The 19,884-nt window shown below is 43.7% G+C and overlaps 1 protein-coding gene across 2 annotated transcripts; it reads right to left on the bottom strand.

Annotated features, from left to right (window-relative positions):
- Positions 1 to 4,320: 4,320 nt before the first annotated feature.
- On the bottom strand, positions 4,321 to 12,739 carry PGAM5 (PGAM family member 5, mitochondrial serine/threonine protein phosphatase). Of its 2 annotated transcripts, none has more exons than XM_027844244.1 (6): positions 12,531 to 12,739; positions 9,576 to 9,754; positions 8,625 to 8,750; positions 7,604 to 7,692; positions 7,186 to 7,319; positions 4,321 to 5,458 (listed from the first exon to the last, which is right to left on the bottom strand). In XM_027844244.1, exons 1-6 carry the CDS (start codon positions 12,737 to 12,739, stop codon positions 5,308 to 5,310), a joined length of 888 nt encoding a protein of 295 aa, XP_027700045.1. In that variant the 3' UTR covers positions 4,321 to 5,307. The 2 variants fall into 2 exon arrangements, with proteins under 2 accessions (XP_027700045.1, XP_027700046.1); XM_027844245.1 differs by having other exon boundaries at positions 7,186 to 7,316.
- Positions 12,740 to 19,884: the final 7,145 nt, after the last annotated feature.

Genomic DNA, 19,884 nt, shown 5'->3' with positions numbered 1-19,884 from the left:
TTCTTAATTTTGGACAGGGTACCTTTCTTCACAATATTTTAAGCCTTGTTTTGGAAAGCATTCAAGATACTAAAATGCTGATGAATTAATTTACCATTATTAGTACCTTTATTTTGTAAAATGCTTAAATCTAGCCCAGAAAAGGATGATTCTGGTATCAGCTGAAACATCTTGCCCCCAAATTTTGTTAATGAGTTAGGGAAGAGTTTCATTGTAAAATTGTTTGTGTTTGTGAGGTTATGAAATATGTGATTCATTTGCTGTAAAAATTACTTTTATGTGTACATGGAGCTGAGGTCGGCAGTCCCAAGTCCCCAGTTAACAAAAGAAAAGGTCCTCCATGAAAACTATATTGGGATGCATTAAACTTAATTAGAAAAACACGTTGTGAGCAGTTAATGTTATCATCAGAAATGTAATTTGCTTACCTTTTTTCACGAATTGAAAGATATGCTGAAGTTTCACCATTGCTTTTTTCACTGAAAAATGATCAAGTAGTTAAAGTAAGCTGTTGTAAAAGTGTGATTGGGGGATGTGGGATGGATGAATGACAGGAGCTTGTCGATGACCCTTGAAAGTCACCTGTAAGGACAAAGCAACCTAACCTTTTCCCCCTCCTGTCTAATTTTTGAAACCAACAACTTTTCAGGAAACAATTCACTTCAAAAAGATTGGTCACTGGGAAGGTTCAATACCAGCTGATGGAGTTTTTTAGACTGCAAGCCTAATGAGTAGACAAGTGATTGACAAAAAGGCACTGTAATAATAGAATGGATCAAGAGGCCTGGTGTTGAGAATATAGGAGTTGATAATCCCACAATACACTGCCCTTGTCACACCATACATGGAGTATTGTTAAGTCTAGGCACCACATCTGTGGAAGGATGTTGACAAGCTGATAACTGTCCAGAGGAAGACAAACAAGATGGTGATGGGACTAGAGACCATACCCCATGAGGATCAGTTGAAGGGACTGATAATGTTTACTTTGGAGCAAAACTCTGAGAGGACATGAATGCTAGGTTCCAAATATTTGAGAAGCTGTCATGAAGGAGGAGTTTTGCTTGGCTGTGAAGGGTAGAACTAAAGAACAGGAACTAAGAAGAAAATAGAGGCCCAGTTTAAGACAAAACTTGTTATGTTCATAGAGGTCCAGAAATGGAAGGAATTGCCTTGTTGATGCAGTCAGGTGAAAGGTGGATGGCCTTTATGTTAACATAAATTTTGACTTGAATGGCTTAATTTTAAGGGCCCTTTCAACTTGATATTCTGTGAACTTGCAAAAGCTCTATTTTTGGAGACCTTTGAGGCCTGGGAGGGAGCCCCATTCTGAACCTTAATCCCAAGTAGAATTGAGAGAGCCTTAAAGTGTTTCAGGGTTAGAGAAGATGGTTTCTCAGCTTTGAGAAGGACTTGATTTGTCTTCTTTTAACACCAGATTTTGTAATTCCCTAAAAGGCAAATGCTTATGGGATATCGCACTCCTAATGTAAAGGTAAAGGTCCATAATAATTTTTTCAAATGAGACTGAATCAATATTTCTTAATGTTTTCTTAAACAGGCTTTTAAAAGGTTTATTTTTTTTTTAACAGTGACACAAATGCTACATATTCTGTGTTTGTGCAAATAGGGTCAAGAATAGATAATTCTCTTCTAAAGGGAAAAGAACGCTAGAACACAACCAGTGGCACAGGAACTGTCACAGAATATTAGAGCTGGAAAGCTACTACAGGACATGGATGCTGGCACGGAACACAGGTGGTTGTTGCTGAGGTGACATGGGAGAGCCTCTAATCCAGCCCTCCTTTTATAGATAAGTAGCTTTAAGGCTACCCAGAAAGGGTTACCCAATACCTGTGATCTTTTTGTAAATTGTTTTAAAAATAATTGTTATCTTTATTTATAAGTGGAGAGGCCTGCAAAGGTGATCAAAAATGTAGTTGAAATTCCTTAGGACACAGAACACTCTTTCAAATCATCTAATTGAAACAAAATTTCAAGGAAAAGGACTTTAATTTCACACTAAATTTAACTGCCTATAGCAGTGCTAGATCAATAGCTGTGCCCACCTCCAGCCCTCTGTACTGTCAAGTCGGTGTCTTCAGTCACACCTGGCCTAGAAATAAGTGTTGCAGGTCTTAAACTGAGGTCTTGAGTAGATAGTTGTAGTTGGAAAGGGAATGGGATTTGTTGTTGCAAGTCTGGTCTTCAAATTCTGGATCTGATTCATTGTTCGTGTGACCTCAGGCAAGTCGCTGAACCTCTGATTAGGAGTAAGTACTTAAATTGTTGAATTAAGTTTAATTTCCTACTTGCTAAGATCAGGCAGTTAAGACTAGTAATTGTGTGATTAGTTTATTTCTTTAACCCATCTTGAGTCTCCTCAAAGTCTAACTCAGTTGGTAATGATGGCTTGCACTTAGGGAAAACTTGAGGGCCTACAAAGTGCTTCCCTTCTAACAGCCTGTGAAGCAGGTGGTTTCATTGTTAACATGATGGGAGCTTCTGACTGTACATTTACTCATCGCTCCTATAGAACGAGTAAAGGCCCCTGGGTCCTTATACTTCAAATGGTTGGGCACAAAAAGGCTGTCAGAACCCCTAAACTGTTTCTTCTAGATAGGATAGATAGGATAATTCTTCACGAAGTAGCTGTTTAGGAATTTACCTACATTCCAAGTTTTTTTACTTAAAGAATGAGAAAGCATACTGCTACAGAGATTCCTTAGCTTTGAACCCAGCTGCAGGAGCCGTGCCTAGAGAATACATCTTGGCACAGAACAACACGCCTTCTATGTGGCTGTGTTTATTGCCTGGTCTCATCCTAATACTGCTTCTGAGACATGTCCATGTGGTATTTGGATCTTCCCTGGTTCTTTCTCTTAGGCCCAGGCTGGGGAACCTGCAGCCTCAGGGCCACAGGTCCTGCCCTCTAGATCCTCAAGCCGGGCCCTTTGACTGAATCCAAACTGCACACAATAAATTCCCTTAATAAAAGGATTTGTTATATAAAACTTCCAATTTGCACTTAGGTAAAACTTGAAGGCCTTTCCAACAGCCCTGTGAAGCAGGTGGTTTCATTGTAATACGATGGGAGTCAAAATGCCATACCTAAGGACCTAGAAGGCTACGTGTGGCCTCAAGGCTGTCTTAGTCTCTGCTTTGAGGACACAGTCTGCTCCAGATTTCTCCCTGCCCTCCCTCTTCCCTCAGGTAAGGGAGCTACAAAAGACAAGAATAAAAAGCATTTGGTGCAGCATGGTATATGGGAGGAGCACTGGATTTGGAGTCAGAGAACTTGGGTTTGAGTCTTAGCTCTACCAATTAGTCTGTGTCCTTGGGGAGGGGTCACTTCACTGTTTTGGACAGTAGATTCATCTACATGGCTCAGTGGATAAAGCACTGGACATACAGTCTGGAAGACCTGGGTGGGCTCAAACCTTGCTTCAGACACTACTCACTGTGAGACCCCTGGGTGACACTTGACCTTTGTAAAAAGGGGATAATGTTTGTGCCTCCCAGGGTGGGTGTGAAAGTCAAATGAGACAAATTGTAAGTGCTTTGTAAACCCCTAAGTATATGAATGCTTTGGATTAGTTTACAAAACAAGGGAAGGGAGTAGATACCATCTAAGGTCCTTTCCAGCTCTGGATATGTCATCTGATATAATTAATTCTTTGGTGTATGCAGTATTACTGATGCAGGCATTTTCTGATCAGGAAATAAAGCAGTTCTCTCCAGGGGCTCTGAGAAACTATAGCAAAGTACTGATTAACCTGCTTGTGGGGGCCACTGTCTAATTCATAGACACTGGAAAAGAGGACAAAATCAAATGAGTAACACCAATAAAATAAAACAATTTATTGTGTAAACGTTAAAAAAGTCGATAGACAAAACGATAAGTTATCCCAATTGTTTGCATTGATTGATTGCAGTAAAATCTTACAACCACTTTTTCACAGTAATTTTCCTACCACCTTGTTTTACCTGAATTAAGACATTTGTGGCCAGAGAATATTTGGAACAGACACTTTTTGTCTAAATACCCCAAAGCACTTAAGGGTTACTGGTGGCTGAATCCTTAGTTGGTACGCGTAAGACATTAGCATCAACCAGAGGCACCCCAGTTACAATGTGAAGCAAAGACTTTAGTCTGGGCCATTAACAGACCTTCAACTAGATCATCTTTTCTAGTGTTGGAGACCTTTGTTAAAAATTCTTGGGCAGCTAGGTGGCACAATGGATACAGCACTGGCCCTGGAGTCAGGAGGACCTGAGTTCAAATGAGGGCTCAGACACTTGACACTTAAGTAGCTGTGTGACCTGAGCAAGTCACTTAACTGACTGCTTCACAAAGGAAAAAAAAAACAAACCACACCTTGCAACATAGTAGCATCCTCCCAGTAACACTTGTCAAACTCAGCTGTCAAACACCGGTGGCTTTTTCAGCTGGACAAAGGTGTCTGTGCTAGCAAAGACTTCACACTTGTCTCAAACAAGTCTCATTCTAGGGGGCACATATCATCTCACACAAGCTTAGGACAGCTCAAATCTCCTCTGACCAGCCACAGTGGTGGGCTGTCTTGTTATCCCAGCAGCTATTACAAGTTATAAGTGGGTAAGAAGTGGGTTTTCAAAACCAGGTGGTAAGGACCTAGAAAAATGGTGAGAAAACTTTAATTACATACCTGTCTGTAAGACAATGAAAAATAAGTTTTAGTAATCTAGGGATCCAGGAATCACTTGAACTAGCCTGAACGGTTCTTCAACTGCATGACTGATCACACCAGACTGTCCCGCTGTAAACAGCTGTAACCACTGCTGGCTGAAGGAAGTCCTTAGTGTCAAAGGGACAGACAGACTCAGATGGCAGGAAATTTAGCTGTTTGTGATCTCTTCTTATAATGAAAATTTACTCTCATGTGTGACTTGCACATCCATAATGTCATGCTACATCCAAATGTATAGAAAATATATCTTTTAACTCCTATCCTACTACTTCATTCCCTTAAGTCGCACAAGAAGCTTTGGTCAAAGAGGCAACTTCTCTAAATCCAGAACCTTCTGAACCCTGTGAAGTGGACCTGTCCCAGTGGTGTCTTCATCCTCCCTGACCAGGAAGGCCTTTGACAGAAATGCAGCATTTAAGCACAGTTTTCTCTCTTCAGGACAGAAGTATAGCCAGCAAAGGAGTAACAGGAGGGAAAATCCAAATACTTTTGAACACGCAGCATTCTAGCCAAACATTACAAACACAAACGGGTCCGGATGAAGGGAGACGCGGCTGATGACTGCAGAGGCGGGTGTTCAAGTGCGGGTAATTTTGTCGGGGGGCATGAATCCACTGTCCCCCAGGGTCCTTAGTGCCACCCTTCCACTAGGACGGATCACCAGATGGGTTATGCTGCCATTATTAAGGGACATCCGCAGCCAGCCCTCAGGAGGGAATTGTAGCGCTCTTGAAGAGGAAAATGGTAGAACCATTAGCCCGTCTTATGCACATCAGACACTTGGAAGCAGGGCTAACAAACACACTAACATACCCTTCCTCCCAGGCAGCAGCATGCACCAGATGGACAAAAATTGCCAAAATAATAATAGTTAACACTGTTGAGGCTATTCTAAAACTCTGTGGTTATAGGGAAAAGAAAACAACTTACAAACCTTTTGGAAAACCATATGGCAATACACAACATTGACAAAAAATGTGGACACTATATTCAGAGTATGTGAAAAAATTATGGTATGTTAACATAGTATGGCACCATAAAAATATGAATACAAAGAAAAGACTTGAAATGATTCGGGGTGTGAGATCACAGATGACAGTTTAGAGCAGGCAGGGACCCTGGAAATGGGCAAGTGGAAAACTGAACTCAAACCCTCCAGCCCCCAAGTCAGAATCCTTTCCCCTGCAGTAGAACCAAATGGCATAAAATACTACACCAACTACAGAAGAACTGAAAGCTTCAATTAGCTTGAAAGGGGCATGGAACAAATTGACAGGTGTTTGGGGCTTTGAGCAGGATTCTATTCCTCATTTGTTTTTACAGTAAAATATGGAACAAAGACAATAAAATGAGGCAGGACTTTCTAGTCTTAGTAAGGTACAGATGTTAGCAGGGCCTCCTTTTCTAAGCCAGTGTTTTCTCCCAAAACCTCAGGATGCTGACCGTAGGAAGAAAGTGTTCAGTCTAGACAGTAATGACAGAGTCCTATTCTGCTCTGAGAATATACTGATGTAAGGTGATTGCCATCCCAAAATTAAAATAAAGGACGAAAACCACAGCTTTAGTAGGTGTAGTTCAGCCTGACGTCCCCCTCCTGACAAGAGGTGATGGATAGACTCAGGCTACCGACTAGACGAGACATTTTTGACATGTCCAATTCAGGAATTTGTTACTGGGGTTTTGTTTTTCTATCTTTTTCAATTGGGAGGAAGGAAGGGGAGAAGGAGTAGATTCTCTATTAATTGAAAAAAAAAAAGTTTTTTAAAGTTAAATTAAAAAATCTAGTTCCTTTTGACAAGCTTGAAGGGACGGACATCAGAAGTCATTCCAGCCACTCATTTTACAGATGAGTAAACCAAGGCCAAGAGAAGTCAAATGATTTACCAATGTCAGACAGGCAGAGTGGCAGAGCCAGCATTTGAATGCTTCACTCCAATAAAGCCACCTTTTCATTGTACCATACTATGTCCCTTACACAGATGCTTGTGAACCACTGTCTTCAGTGGAAACCGGTCATAAACTAAAGACAAGCCAAGGACACACAAGAATTGGTGATCACTATGGACCCATACGGGATACCCCAAAAGTCTTAGTGCAAGTTTTAAGATTTAATAGATTTAAGACTTTTGGCATACCTTGTATAAAGAAGAGGGGCATTTATGGAGCACCTACTATATGCCAGGCGCTTAAAAAAACCACTCTTTTGATCCTTAGATCTCTTAGATACTTTGCAATGTAGGAATTATGATGACCCTCATTTTAACAAAGAAAGAAACTGAGGCACAGAGAGAGGAGGTGAAGTGATTGGCCCAGGGTCACATCTACTAAGTGTCCAAGGCAAGATTTGAACTCAGGGCTTTGTGACTTTGTGTTTTCTCCACAGTGCCACCTAATGTGTAGAAATAAAATATAAAGGAAGCGCAACACTGGCCACACAGGGAGTTCCTGTCATTACCTGCAGACAATGTAGCGGATGACATTGGCGTGACACACAAAGATCTCATAGCTGTCTTCCTCCTGCTTGGCATCTGCACGATGGATGAAGTTACGAAATGCAGCCTCGATGCGGGCTCCGTCCTCGTAATACTGCTAAGGGCAGACAGTGGGGAAGCAGACTGTAACCAGCTGTCTGGCACAGACACCCCTTCTGACCCCGGGGGTGAGGAATAAAAAACCCAGTCTTGAGGTGGCCGACCTAAGACGAGCGAATGGGATGGGGACCCGGGAAGAAATACAATCAGATGCACACGCACATGGAGCAAAGAGACACCCTGGAGACAAAGCCTCATCACTGCTGCACAAAGGGCCATTTTCCAAGCAAGCATCTACCCCCAGATTAAAAGCCACCTAGAAAAAAAGACTGCTTTGTTTACCCGGGCTTCTGGCTTCCAGTCAGACACAGGAGGGTCAGGTTCGATGGGAGCGCCTTCCCGCAGTAGGTCAGTGCTGATTCTGCTGACTCCTGCAGAGAAAGGAGCAGTGCCCCGTCATGCAGATGATGCTGGGGAACGGGGCTGATGCCTAAATGACCCAACAAGCCGAAGGAAGCTCAGAAAACATCCTTATGCTGAGCTAGGCTTCAGGGCCTTAGCATCCCAAGGGACCAGCCTCGAGCTAGCCAGGTTACAGCAGCACTACTCTGTAACACTCTGTAACTACACTAGTAACAGAAAAACACAGCACAAAGGGCCAACCACAACCCTTCCTCATACACACACACAAAAAAACAAAAAACCAAAAACGAAGTAATGCTCTCAACTATTTTTAGTCAAAGGTGAAACAGAAACTTTACTGTGTCCAGGTCCCAAGTCTTCACTCCCCGGGACAGTCTGGGCATGTTCATTCCAGGAGGGTTTGATGACCCTTAAGAAGTCTATGTTATTCCAGCTTTCTTCCCTTGTGTCTTCTATGTATGAAAAAAAGGCTGCCCAGGCCTCTTCAATACTACCACATCTAGTCCAGTCCCTTATTTTACAAATGAAATAAGCTGTGCAGTCCAGTGGAAACAGTAGAAATGGACTGAAATGTCAGAGAGCCCAGGATTCAAATCTTGCCCCCAGTACTTCTGAGGTTTGGTACCTAGACAGGTCATTTCAGCTGAGAGTCTGTTTCTTCAACTATAAAATGGGGATAACAGTCCCTCCCTCACAAGACAACAGAGAGGCTCAGTGGACTTTATTGATTTTCAAACACTAAAGGTCAGTTACGATTAGTTACGAATTCTTAACCAGGATGCTATCCCCTTGTACTTATAGGATATTTTACATTAATTTCTGGAACAGCAACACCAAGTCAGGAAGACAGCCTATGTTAGGTCCATCAACTGCCCTCCCTGTGGCACTCAATACAAATAGGAAGATGAGAGTGTTGTCAAGAGAGACTGCCGTCACCTACCTGGAAGGTGTTTGGAGATGATGTCAGTCGTTTCTATTGCTCTAGTCATGGAAGAGTGCACGATCTTATCAAATTTCACACCCAAGCTGGCTAATCGACCGCCAGTCAATTCAGCCTGTTCACGACCTTAAAGTTGAAAGAGTGTAGAGTTCTATTTGACTCAATCAGCACACCGCCAAAACGGAATCAAGTTTGGGATGTTTTCTTTTTTGAACATGTACAGAGAAAAATATCTGATTTGGTACTGGTTATCCCTTACATTCAGCTAGAATAGTCATCTACTGCCAGGAACACCCAATGGGTCACAAGCACCATGGTGGCTAAACATTTCATTCATTAAGCCTGAAAATCTGCACAGCGTGAGTCATGGCCCACATACCAAGTCTCTGGAAAGGCTCATGGGAAAAGTGAGCCTCTCTTTACATAGGCCTAGCTGGATCGGCTCCATTTGAGTAATGTAGCACCGAGCTTGTCCTTGGAAAGGTAAGAAAAACAGCTTGAGCTGTGGGGCCGCTCTTCCTCCCTCCACCCTGGAATCCCCAGCTCCCTGTGCTCCTTGTGTGCCCGACTGAACGTCACCCTGACTACAAGGGTTGGTTCGTATCTGCGTTTGTAAATTCAATGCTTAGCCTGCTGCAGGCACTTAACTAACAAATGCCTGCTGAACTGTACATTATTTAGAAATCTGCGTCCAAGTTGAAATTTCCTAAGCTGTTAGTCTTAAAAGACTCTTAAGGGCTAAAAATGATGGATGGAGGTCCACTAGGCTAAGAATAAACCTGAGACATTCCCAAAGAACAGACTGTTTTAAGGGTGGCTGAAGGAGGGCAAAGGCAGCAAGTCACAGATGCATGGATTAGCATTATCACTAGCCAGGAATCCTTCCTCCAGAAAAATAAGGTTCATAACAAGCAAGGGCCCAAGAGGTCTGCAGGTGGAAGGCCCACTTACCCAATTCAGTCAGCGTTCGATCCTTATCCAAGGAACCGTCCAGATTGTACTGGGAATGCCTGATCAGGAAGATATGGCGAGTGGCTCTGGCTTTGAAGTTATCCAGTTTAGATGTTATCTCCTCTTCCCCAGTTTCTGTGCTTCTTTTCTTCACATTGATAAGAGACCGTGGTTCTCGCCTAATTTTCAAAAATAATACATTTTACACTGTGACCTTCTATGTAATTCCTCTCCAAGCATATCTTACAAGAAAATTTTGTCCCACCCCCAGACTGACAAATTATTCATGAATTAAACTTGGTATTTAAGTAGTTAAACATAAGAGTTAGAGTCAAGCAGCTCTGTGCTCTGATCCCATGTAACACTTATATTTACTTATTTAGGTTTTAGTCAATTGACAGTTTTTCCATTTGTAAAAATAATGGATACGATAACTTCTTTCTGAAGAAATCTTATTCCATTTTAGAGTCAAGTGTAGTAAGTCAAGATAGTTAATTTTAAAAAATATTTGATTTGTGAAAGTAAACTCTAAAGTAAATACTGTTGCAGCTCTGAATTTAGTTTTTCTAAAACAAACTAGAATTAGAAATAACTGCAGGAAACAAAGTCTTTAAAAATTAGCCTTAATCTGCTTAGAAAAGATTTAAACTCTAGTCCTTAAAAATGGAAATCAGTTCATTGGATTTCTAGCCTACAAATCCTGGTTCTGCATTTGTACTACTTGTGTGACCTTGGCCAAGTCACTTACCCTCTTGGGAGGGTAAGTTTTCAGTATTCTCATCTGAAAAATGAGAAGATTGGACTGGACTAATTAACCTCTAAGGGCACTTTCTGTGTGTATTCTCTCTTCTTCTGGTTGAGGATCTCTTCTCTTACAATCCCAAGTAAGGGATTTACTTGGGCCTATCTTTACTTGGTGCTCCACTTCCTCATCTGTAAAAGCAGGTTTGCACTAGATGATTACAGCTAACTAGCATAGTGACTTAGTAGTAACAAAATATTGCAAATATTCCCTCACAGTATTCTCACAACAGCCTTGGAAGGTAGGTGCTATTATTATTCCCATTTTATAGCTAAGGAAACTGAGGCTGGATATGACTTGAGGTCTTTCTGACTCCAGGGCCAGCGGGTCTATTCAATGTGCCACCTACCAGACTCTAAGACCACTAAGGTTCTTTCCAACTCTAAATATAGGACCATTAAAAATATTTACTGAGTTTTCCCTCAACATTAACATAGACTGTCCCTCTAAGGAAGGGTTTGCTGACTTGCTTGTTGTAAGCACTGATGAGTGTAAAGTGTTACATCCAGTCAACTTTGTTCCTTTATCTGCACTATTTCCTAGTGATTATTTTGTTTTCTTCAGACCACGGAGTTTTATCATGGGCTCATCAAAAATGCACAAAACTCCCTCCGCCCATACAGATCAGGAATTCATACAGCGCAGCCTCGGAGAGCTACCTGGGACACAGAGAGGTCACGAGGCTAATAAGGAATCGGTCAGAAGCAAAGCGAAAACCCAGGTTTCACTGACCACCAGGCCCTGTATTCCCCATGCCAAAGAGTCTCTAATCGATCTAGTGTGTTAAAATAAAAAGCTGTTTCAGGATTGAGAGGCCTCTTACCAGTCTTGCATTCCAGCCCTCAGAGAATACCTGGCAAGTAAAAATCTAAAATCTTCCAACTTTCTGTAAAGAATCCTGGACAAAGTTCCAAGGCCTGGGTTCTACAGCCAAAGTCTGTCAAGGAGCTGGAGCAGGTCACCTAACCTCTGGCAACTTCCACTTGTCAGGTACACAAATTCCTAGCTTTAGCTAAACTAGTCTAGGCACCTGCTACAGTTGTACTGGTGCCAACACACCAGGTGCCCTCCTAGCTCAGCTTCTGCTTTTCTCTCCAAACAGAATGTCTCCCCGGAGTGCTGCATCTACTTAAATCGCACCCATCCTTTAAAGCCCAGCTCACCCAAAGCCTTCCCAGGTTCTTCAAGCCACTTCTTTTCAAGGGGTAATGCTAGATTATAAACTCAAGGAGAACAAGAACGTGGGTTTTTTGTTCTTCTTTTTCATCTTTGCCTTCCCTGCACTTAGCATGGGTGCCCTGTACACAGTAGGTGCTAAAAATAAATGCTTGTTGATTTGAATCAAAGCACTTACCACAAAGCCTTGCAAACGGTGCCTAATAAATGCTCATTTTCTGGCTTCAGGCTAAGGGCCTAAGAAATGTGTTCCTAAACTGAAGGCGTAACTATGCACGGCCCATCACCCGCTAATGGCAGAATTAGGATTAGGGGCAGAGACTGAAAAAAACAACTCCCTCCCCAAGTGTCCCTAGACCTTTGGGATACACCATTACTTAGCTCTCCCTACTTCCCCTTCTTCTGAGCTCAGCAAACACCTTATTTTTGATGTTCTTTCCTAATTTAATAAAGGTGAATGTAGACTGTCCCTTCCCAACTTCACAGAAGTCCCTGTCAGATTGCCCTTTTCCAATTTAATAAAGATTGGTGTCACATTCTTCCTTCCCCAGGAAGCAAAGCAACTCTTGACTTAAAATCGAGGTGCTCTGCATATCGTAGGCGCTTACTAAAACACCGGCTAAAATGTCCGTCGAACATATAATGGGACAGGCCTACGGGCACCCCAGACTAGGGGTGCCAGGCCGCCAGATCACGCCCCACCCCAGATAAGAGTATCCGCGGGGCCTTCATCTCCCGCCTCCGCGCGTGGCCCAAGGACGATTTGCGGGGCCTCCACCGAGCGCCCCTCCGCCACCTGTTGCCACCCTCTCCCCCGGCCGTCCCGGGGCGCCTCCTCCTGGAAGCCCTCCCGGATCTAGAAATTCACGGGGGTTCGTGGATCCAGGAAGCGATCTCGGGGCCATCTGGTCCACCCGACCCCTTTACAGATGGGGAAGCTGAGGCCCGGGGAGAAGGGACTCGCCAGCTGTCCTTACTTGTCCCAGTTGCTGTCCCACACGCCGCTGGCGGGTCCCGGGCGCACCCGCTCCGCCCACGTCTGGGCTTCCGGGCTGGCCCACCGGGACTCCGCGTCCGAGCCGCCCGCCCCGCGCGGCTTCCCCACGGCCACGGCCGAGAAGAGCACGGCGGCCGAGCCCCCCGCCAGCCCGCAGACCGCCAGCTTCAGCGCCTGCCGGAACGCCATCCCGCGGGCCTGAGCCTGGGCCTGGGCCGCCTCCCGCTTCCCGTCGTCTCCCGCCGCCGCAGCAGCAGCCGCCTCCTCCTCCTCACGCTTGGGCTGCGACCCCGGCTGCCGCCACCGAACACGCACGAGCGCTCTGGCCATGGACGGCGCGCGCCCAGGGACAAACTTCCTCGCCGCCGGTCCCGCCCACGAGCCTGAGCTCGCGCCTCCAGGATGAGCTCCCGAGCGGAATGAGTGACGCGGCGGGGAGGAGGGGGAGGGACTAGCTCTGGCCCCGCCCCGGGGGTGGGGCTTGTGTCCCGGGAGCTCTGGGAACTCCGCAGGGAAGGAGGGAGGGAGGACGGCTCCCTCCAGGAGTCTGCTCGCGATCTGCCAGCTCCCCACCCACCTGCGCAATTCGCGCATCTGTTAGGAGTGGGGAGACTGAGCTAAGCTGCAGAGCTGTTTACACCTGCTGGGCCTCCAGAAACCGAATACAGAATTCCGGGTTTGGGGTCCCCTCCTGCCTTTCCAGCCTTCTTACCCCAGCAATCCAGTGACACCGCCTGGGGCTGGTCATTAGATTGCAACCTCCCTGAGGGCAGGCACTGGCTTTTGTCTCCTGATTACATCGCGTGCCTGGCCCCTAGTAGGCGCTTAATAACTATGGACTGATTGATTGACCTGTGTTTAACCTGCCTTTGTGCCGCGGGGCGCCCCCCCTCCCCTCGCTTAGCACATTGTTTCCCAACTGTGTTTATTGAACTGAATTGTTACACAAAAATAACACACTCTATCTCCCAACTCTGGGAGCTTTTTTTCAGTTAGTTTTCAGTTTTCAGTCAATAATAATAACATTTATTATCATAACTAATATTTATGCAGCGCTTACCATGTGCCAGGCTAAGCACTTCACAATTATCTCATTTGATACAACAACCCTGGGAGGTAGATGCTGTTATTATTCTCATTTTACAGATGAGGAAACTGAGGCAGCCGGAGGTTGAGCGACTTACCCAGGCTCAAACAGCTAGTAAGTGTCTGAGGTCATATTTGAACTCAGGTCTTCCTAATACAAAGCCAGGCACTCCATTCACTTCGCCACCTGGTTACCAATACAAGTTTTATTAATGGCGTACTGTGCGTGCTAGGCAGTGTGCTAAGAGCTGTCCCCCATGCCTGCAATACTTCCTCTTTATCTCTGTCTCCTGGCTTCCAGGTCTCCATTCTAGTCTAGGATAAAATCTTACCTTCTGCAAGAAGCCTTTCACCAGTCCCAATCTATCCTTCAATTTATTTATTTCAATTTAACTGGTGTGGTGTCCCAAAAGTCTTAGTGCAGTCTAAAGATTAAAGCTGCACTAAGACTTTTGGGACACCCTGTATATCTTGTTTCTACATAATTGTTTGCATGTTGTCTCACCTGCTAGACTATGAAATCCTTGAGCTTATGGACTGGTTTTCTATCTTTTTTTTTTATCCCCAACAATTAATACAGTGCCTGGCACATGGTCGGTGCTTAATAAATGGTAGTTGACTGTCTCTGGTGTGTGCCCTCAGCAGCCCACTCTGAACCTCCACACTCCATAGCCACTCCCCACTACATGGCTTCCTGCCCACCATGGCAGCTAGGTTGGGTAGTGGACAGAGTTTTGGACTTAAGAGTCAGGAATCTGAATCCTGAGTTTGATTCTGGCTGCACACACTTACTGGCTGTGTGACCCTAGACAAGTCACTTAACTTAGGCTCTCAGTCTCAGCTTCCTCATTTGTAAAAGCAGGAATAATAGTAGCACCTACCTCTCAGTTGTTTTGAGGATGAAACAAGATTTACATGTTAATCGCTTTGCAAATCTCAAAGGGCCGTGTAAGTGCCAGCCATCCTCACCACCAGCACCAGCACCAGCACCAGTAGCATCACCACCACCACTACCACTACCAAAAGCCCTCCCTAGCAGTCAGCACCCTTCACATTTCTGCCCTCTGAGGCAAAGCCCTGATGTGGTCTGGTGTATCACTTCACCCCCACCCCGACATTCCTGCTCAGCCCTGAATCCTGCCGCAAGTCTATATCCACCCATCCCTTACATACATCTCTGATCCCGCCCTGGAAAGCACTCTGCTTGACTGTGCCCAGCTCCCCTCAGGCTCCTGTCAATCAATCTATCACCAAGCATTTATTTATTAAATAGGTAGGGCACAAAGGGTGATGCACTGGAGAAGGAAAAGGCAAACCACTCCAGCATCTTTGCTAAGAAAACCCCATGGACAGCACTGGTGTGCTATTGTCTACGGGGTCACAAAGAGCCCGACACAACTGAACACCAACAACAAAAGTGTCGTGTCGGCACACATACTCCTGGGCTTGCACATACGGCCTGCCGCACCCCAAACACCACCCACACAGGTGAGCTTCCCAGCAGGCTCAGCCTCAAGCCTGGGGAGCTCGGGGCCTCATCTTGTTGAGCTGCTAGGCTCTAAGCTTTCCCTTTGTGCCAGTGTAACTCCAGACAGGCTTGGTGAGGTGCTCTGGGTGTTTAAAATGCAAGGAATTTGTCAATTCAAGAAAACCTATTGTCTTTCAAAACATCCAGCAGTCATACTCTTCACCACCAGGTCTTAGCTTTCTTGGGGAGGGTGAACTCCGAATGGGGCCCTTCAAGCCAGCGGGACCCGGTCCTATGGCACCTCCTTTTCACCAGGGGACCCATGTTCTCATTTTTCTGGCATGAGCTGGCAGCAGATTGTTTGGTTTTCCATTTCAGAATCTGCATCTGCTGATTAATTTAGCGTGGGACTTATAAATACAGTACCCGGGAGGAAACCTGCCTTGATCCCTCCAGCTCCCCCTGCAACAAACACTCGAGAGTTTCTTCACCCCTTCACCTGACCCTTAGCACAGAATACTTGGACACCAGTATCTCTTCATTTAAAAGTATTTTATTGATGCTTTATTTAAAAAACCGCTGTTAAATCCCCAACACTCTTTCCCCCATTCTAGAATCCATCATTACAACAAAGTACAGACAAATGAAGCAAACCTATGGGCTGATTATGTATGACGGCATCTTCCTCATCCCACACTTGTAGTCCACTGCCCCATCTACCCCGAGGTGGGATGTACATTGTTCATGTTACTCATCCTCTACTCAAAACCAGTCTCAAACACTGCTGTCCTTTACTGTTCTTCCCCCTCTTTATATTATCATGGTCATTTATGTTCTTCTGCTTCTTTTTACTTCACACTGCGTCAGTTCAAATTAGTCTTCCTAAGTTTCTCTGAATTCTTCGTGGGCTTTACTTTTTTCTGGCACAGTCATGTTTCATGATGTTCCTATTTCACAATTATTCAACCATTCCCCAATCAATCGACAATTACTCACTTTGTTTCCAGGTACTTATTTTGCTTTACTGACATAAAAAGTGCTATTATGAATATTTTGACAAAAACATATGGGATTTTTTTCCCCATTAATCTCTTTGAGGTATATGCCCCGTAGTGGGACCGGGGGGTGAAAGGGTATTGCTGATTTAAATCACTTTCCTCACATAATTCTAAATTGTTTTCCAGAAGGTTCAGACCAGTTGCACCAGGATCATAGAACTGAAAGGGACCTTAGAGGTCCAATCCCTCATTTTACAGAGGAGGATATTAAAACCATGTGACTTGCCCATGTTCACAAGATATTAAATGTCTAAAGCATGATTTGAATGTCTTCCTGACTCCGAGGCCAGCACTCTATCCAACTAGCTGCCTAGTATATTAGTGTTCCTGTGACATACATCTCTTCTAGGTTGGCTTCTGATTATGACATATTTCTCCATGTAAATTATATATAAACTGTTCTTTTGGTTCTGCCCACCATACTCTGCATCAGTTCATACAACTCTTCCCAGGTTTTCTGAAACCATACCATTCATCCCATCTTACAGCACAGTAGTATTCCATCACATTCCTATGCCATAACTTGTTCAATTATTCTCCCGACTGAAGGCATCCCCTCTGTTTCCAATTCTTCACCATCACAAAAAGAATTGCGAAGTATTTTTGTGCACATAGGTCTTTTTCTTCTTCTTTTTTTTAAAAATCTCTTTGGGGTAAAGATGTAGTAGCAGTATTTCTGGGTCAAAGGGTATGCACAGTTTAATAGCTTTTGGGGCATAATTCCAAATTGCTTTCCAGAATTGTTGGACCAGTTCACACCCCTACAACTGTGCCTTAGCATAGTTATTTTCCCACATCCCCTCCAGCATTTGTTATTTTACGTGTTTGTCGTCTTAGCCAATCTGATGAGTGTGAAGTGGCACCCCAGAGTTGTTTTAACATGTATTTCTCTAATTATTAGTGATTTAAAGCATTTTTACACATGGCTAGAGATGGCTTGGAATTCTTTCTCTGAAAATTGCCTATTCATATTGTTTGCCCATTTATATATTATCTCCATCTAAACAGCCATTTAATGGGACTTATAAGACAGTACCCAGCAGGAAAACTTCCTTGATCCCTTCAGCTTCTTCAGGGTGGGGACCAGGTGTTGTTTCTCTGGAGGCCTGCCAGTGGAGATTCTGGAGCAGTGTCTACCACGGGGCTAATTGGCAAATGCTTATTAAATTGAGCCTGGTGTTTCCTATTCCATTTTTTTTTAATAGCACAGTAACCTGATACTTCTGCTTGTCTTTTCATTTCTGTGGAGATCCTTGGGCTTAGGACATGATTCACAGAGACAGAATCTGGCAGAGAAAATTCTGATATGGGAAATTCATCTTTCCTTCATCTGGGTTTGCAATGAGCTTCTCATTTTTCTATGTGACAGGACAGAAGTTATTCAGTAGGAAAGAAAGATACTCTCTCTACTTTGTGAGAAGTTAGTTGTTTTTTTTTAAATTGTTCTTTTCTTTCTGAACCAACACCAAAAAAAACATTTCCATATACAAAATAAAACATAAAAAGCAAATTATGGATGAAACTGTGAATCTCTATTATATAGAGCTTGCATTCCCTTTTAAGGACATAATAGATTCATCATTAGACTTTCAAAGCTTTTCTACTTGTCCCTTTTCCTTCTTTTTGTGTTCTGAACTTTTTCTTTTTTCTTTCTTTCTTTTTAGTTTTCAACATTCATTTTTATAAGATTTTGAGTTCTAAATTTTCTCCCCTCCCTCCCCTTCTCTTTCCTCAAAAGAGCGTGTAATCTGATATAGGCTTCATATTAAACATATTTCCACATTAGTCATGTTATAAAGAAAAACCAGAAGAAAGAAAAAACAAACTGTTTTCTGAACATTTCAAAATGCTTCAATGTCCCTCAGTTTTGTTTGGGGGTTTTTTGTTTGTTTTTGACAGTTCTATCATTAATGGCCCTCTCCTTCTTCCCCTTCTCCCCATGTTGGGGAAAGAAAAAAAAAACCCTTGTCACAAATATTCATAGTCAAATAAAGCAAATTCCTACACGTCTGAAAATATATGACTTACTGTATACCTTGAGTCCATCAGCTTTCTGTTAGGAGATGGGCAGGTAGCATGGGTCATCACTGGTTCCCTGATACTGTGGTTGATAATTGCATTGATCAAAGTTCTTTCAAAGTTGTTATTCTTTATTACTTTGTGGTCATCATCTACACTGTTCTCCCGGTTCTTCCCACTTCTATTTTGCATCAGTTCACACAAGTCTTTTGTGGGTGGAGAACTTTCTTTTTGCTTTCTTTCCCTTCTTCAAGGCTTCTAGGAGAGGGAGAGGGGCCAGGGTAACTGGGGACCGTGTGGAAAGCAATAATAATAGCTAACATTCATATAGTGCTTACTATGTTCCAGGCACTATGCTAATCAAATGCTTAATAAATATTATCTCACTTTAATCCTCCTAACAATCTTAGGAAGTAGATGCTATTTTTACCCCCATTACAATTTAGGAGACTGAAGCAAACAAAGATTAAGTGACTTGCCCAGGGTCACACAGCTAGTAAGTGGGCTGAGGCTGGATTTGAACTCAGGTCTTCCTGACTCCATTGAGCAGCTAGATGTTGCCATGGATAGAGCACTGGACCTGGGGTCAGGAAGACCTGAGTTCAAATTTGGCCTCAGGCACTTACTAGCTGTGTGACTCTGGGAAAGTCACTTAACCCTGTTTGCCTCAGTTTCCTCATCTGTAAAATGAGCTGGAGAAAGAAATGGCAAATCACTCCAGTATCTTTGTCAAGAAAACCCCGAATGGGGTCACAAAGAGTGAGACATGACTGAAATGACCAAGCAATAACAACAACTTCCTGACTTCAAGGCCAATGTTCAATCTGCTGCACTCCCTGGCTGTTGCCATGCCAGCAATACTGGCAATGCCCATAAACAACCCAGGGCACGTAGCTAGTATGATTTTCAGGTGCATGCAGATGCTAAGTGTAGAGATCTCAAACAGGGGTCTTGGAACAGACACGCTGACTGTGAGCCACAAGGAAACAAGAGACCTGAGCACTGAGACTGCTAGAATCCTCTTCAGCTGGTACTTGTCCCCTTCAAGTCCCTGTCTCTGAGACAGGGAGTAAATGGCCTTTCTCATCTCCTCCCTTCTTTTGTTATGTGTGGTAGGGATTTTACCCCATCTGCACCCAAAGATCTGGGAGAAAAACAGGAGGAGCTCTAGGAAAGCAAAATAGCGGTGACTCTCTTCATAAAGATATGTTTGGCCTAGCTTCTTTTTCACTTTATACTGTGCATTATAAACTATGTAATCATAGTGTGCTGTTTCTGAATCCATAAATGTCTTGCGAAATAACCCGAGAGAATAGTAATTTCACAATGTGGGGACTTCAGCCAGCTATAGAAAGTATATTTCATATTTTAATATTTGCATCAATATTACATTTCATCCCCTAGATTAAATTTGGAACAGTAAGGATTTAACAAAAGTTGCTTTTTGGATAGAGAAAAGAGAAACCTGAGAGTTTGTGGACTTGAGCACCATCTGGTGGCCTGAAAGGATGCAGCAGCCTATTAGAAACAGCTCCCTATGTGTGGATGTCCTGGCTAATTCAGAGATTGTTCCTGGCTAAATAAACTGCTTTGCTGGATACACAGTCGTGCCATGTTTTCCAGTAGGCTTGAGGGAGGTGAAAATAAGCCACAGTAAAAGAGTTACATGCCAGAGCCTATTCTGCGGAAGAGAGGGCAAGGTT

Source organism: Vombatus ursinus, unplaced genomic scaffold, assembly GCF_900497805.2.
Source record: "Vombatus ursinus unplaced genomic scaffold, bare-nosed wombat genome assembly UNPS02014935.1, whole genome shotgun sequence".
Classification (NCBI taxonomy): domain Eukaryota; kingdom Metazoa; phylum Chordata; class Mammalia; order Diprotodontia; family Vombatidae; genus Vombatus; species Vombatus ursinus.
The sequence above is the reverse complement of the archived record's forward strand: the minus strand, read 5'-3'. Positions and strand labels throughout refer to the sequence as shown.

Excerpts from the sequence above, each read along its gene's own strand:
- PGAM5 (XM_027844244.1), bottom strand. The coding sequence starts at position 12,739 with ATGGCGTTCCGGCAGGCGCTGAAGCTGGCGGTCTGCGGGCTGGCGGGG. Across the intron at positions 7,693-8,624 it reads CATCTCCAAACACCTTCCAG|GAGTCAGCAGAATCAGCACT; the intron begins GTAGGTGACGGC and ends CTTTCTCTGCAG. Across the intron at positions 7,320-7,603 it reads ACTGGAAGCCAGAAGCCCGG|CAGTATTACGAGGACGGAGC; the intron begins GTAAACAAAGCA and ends GTCTGCCCTTAG.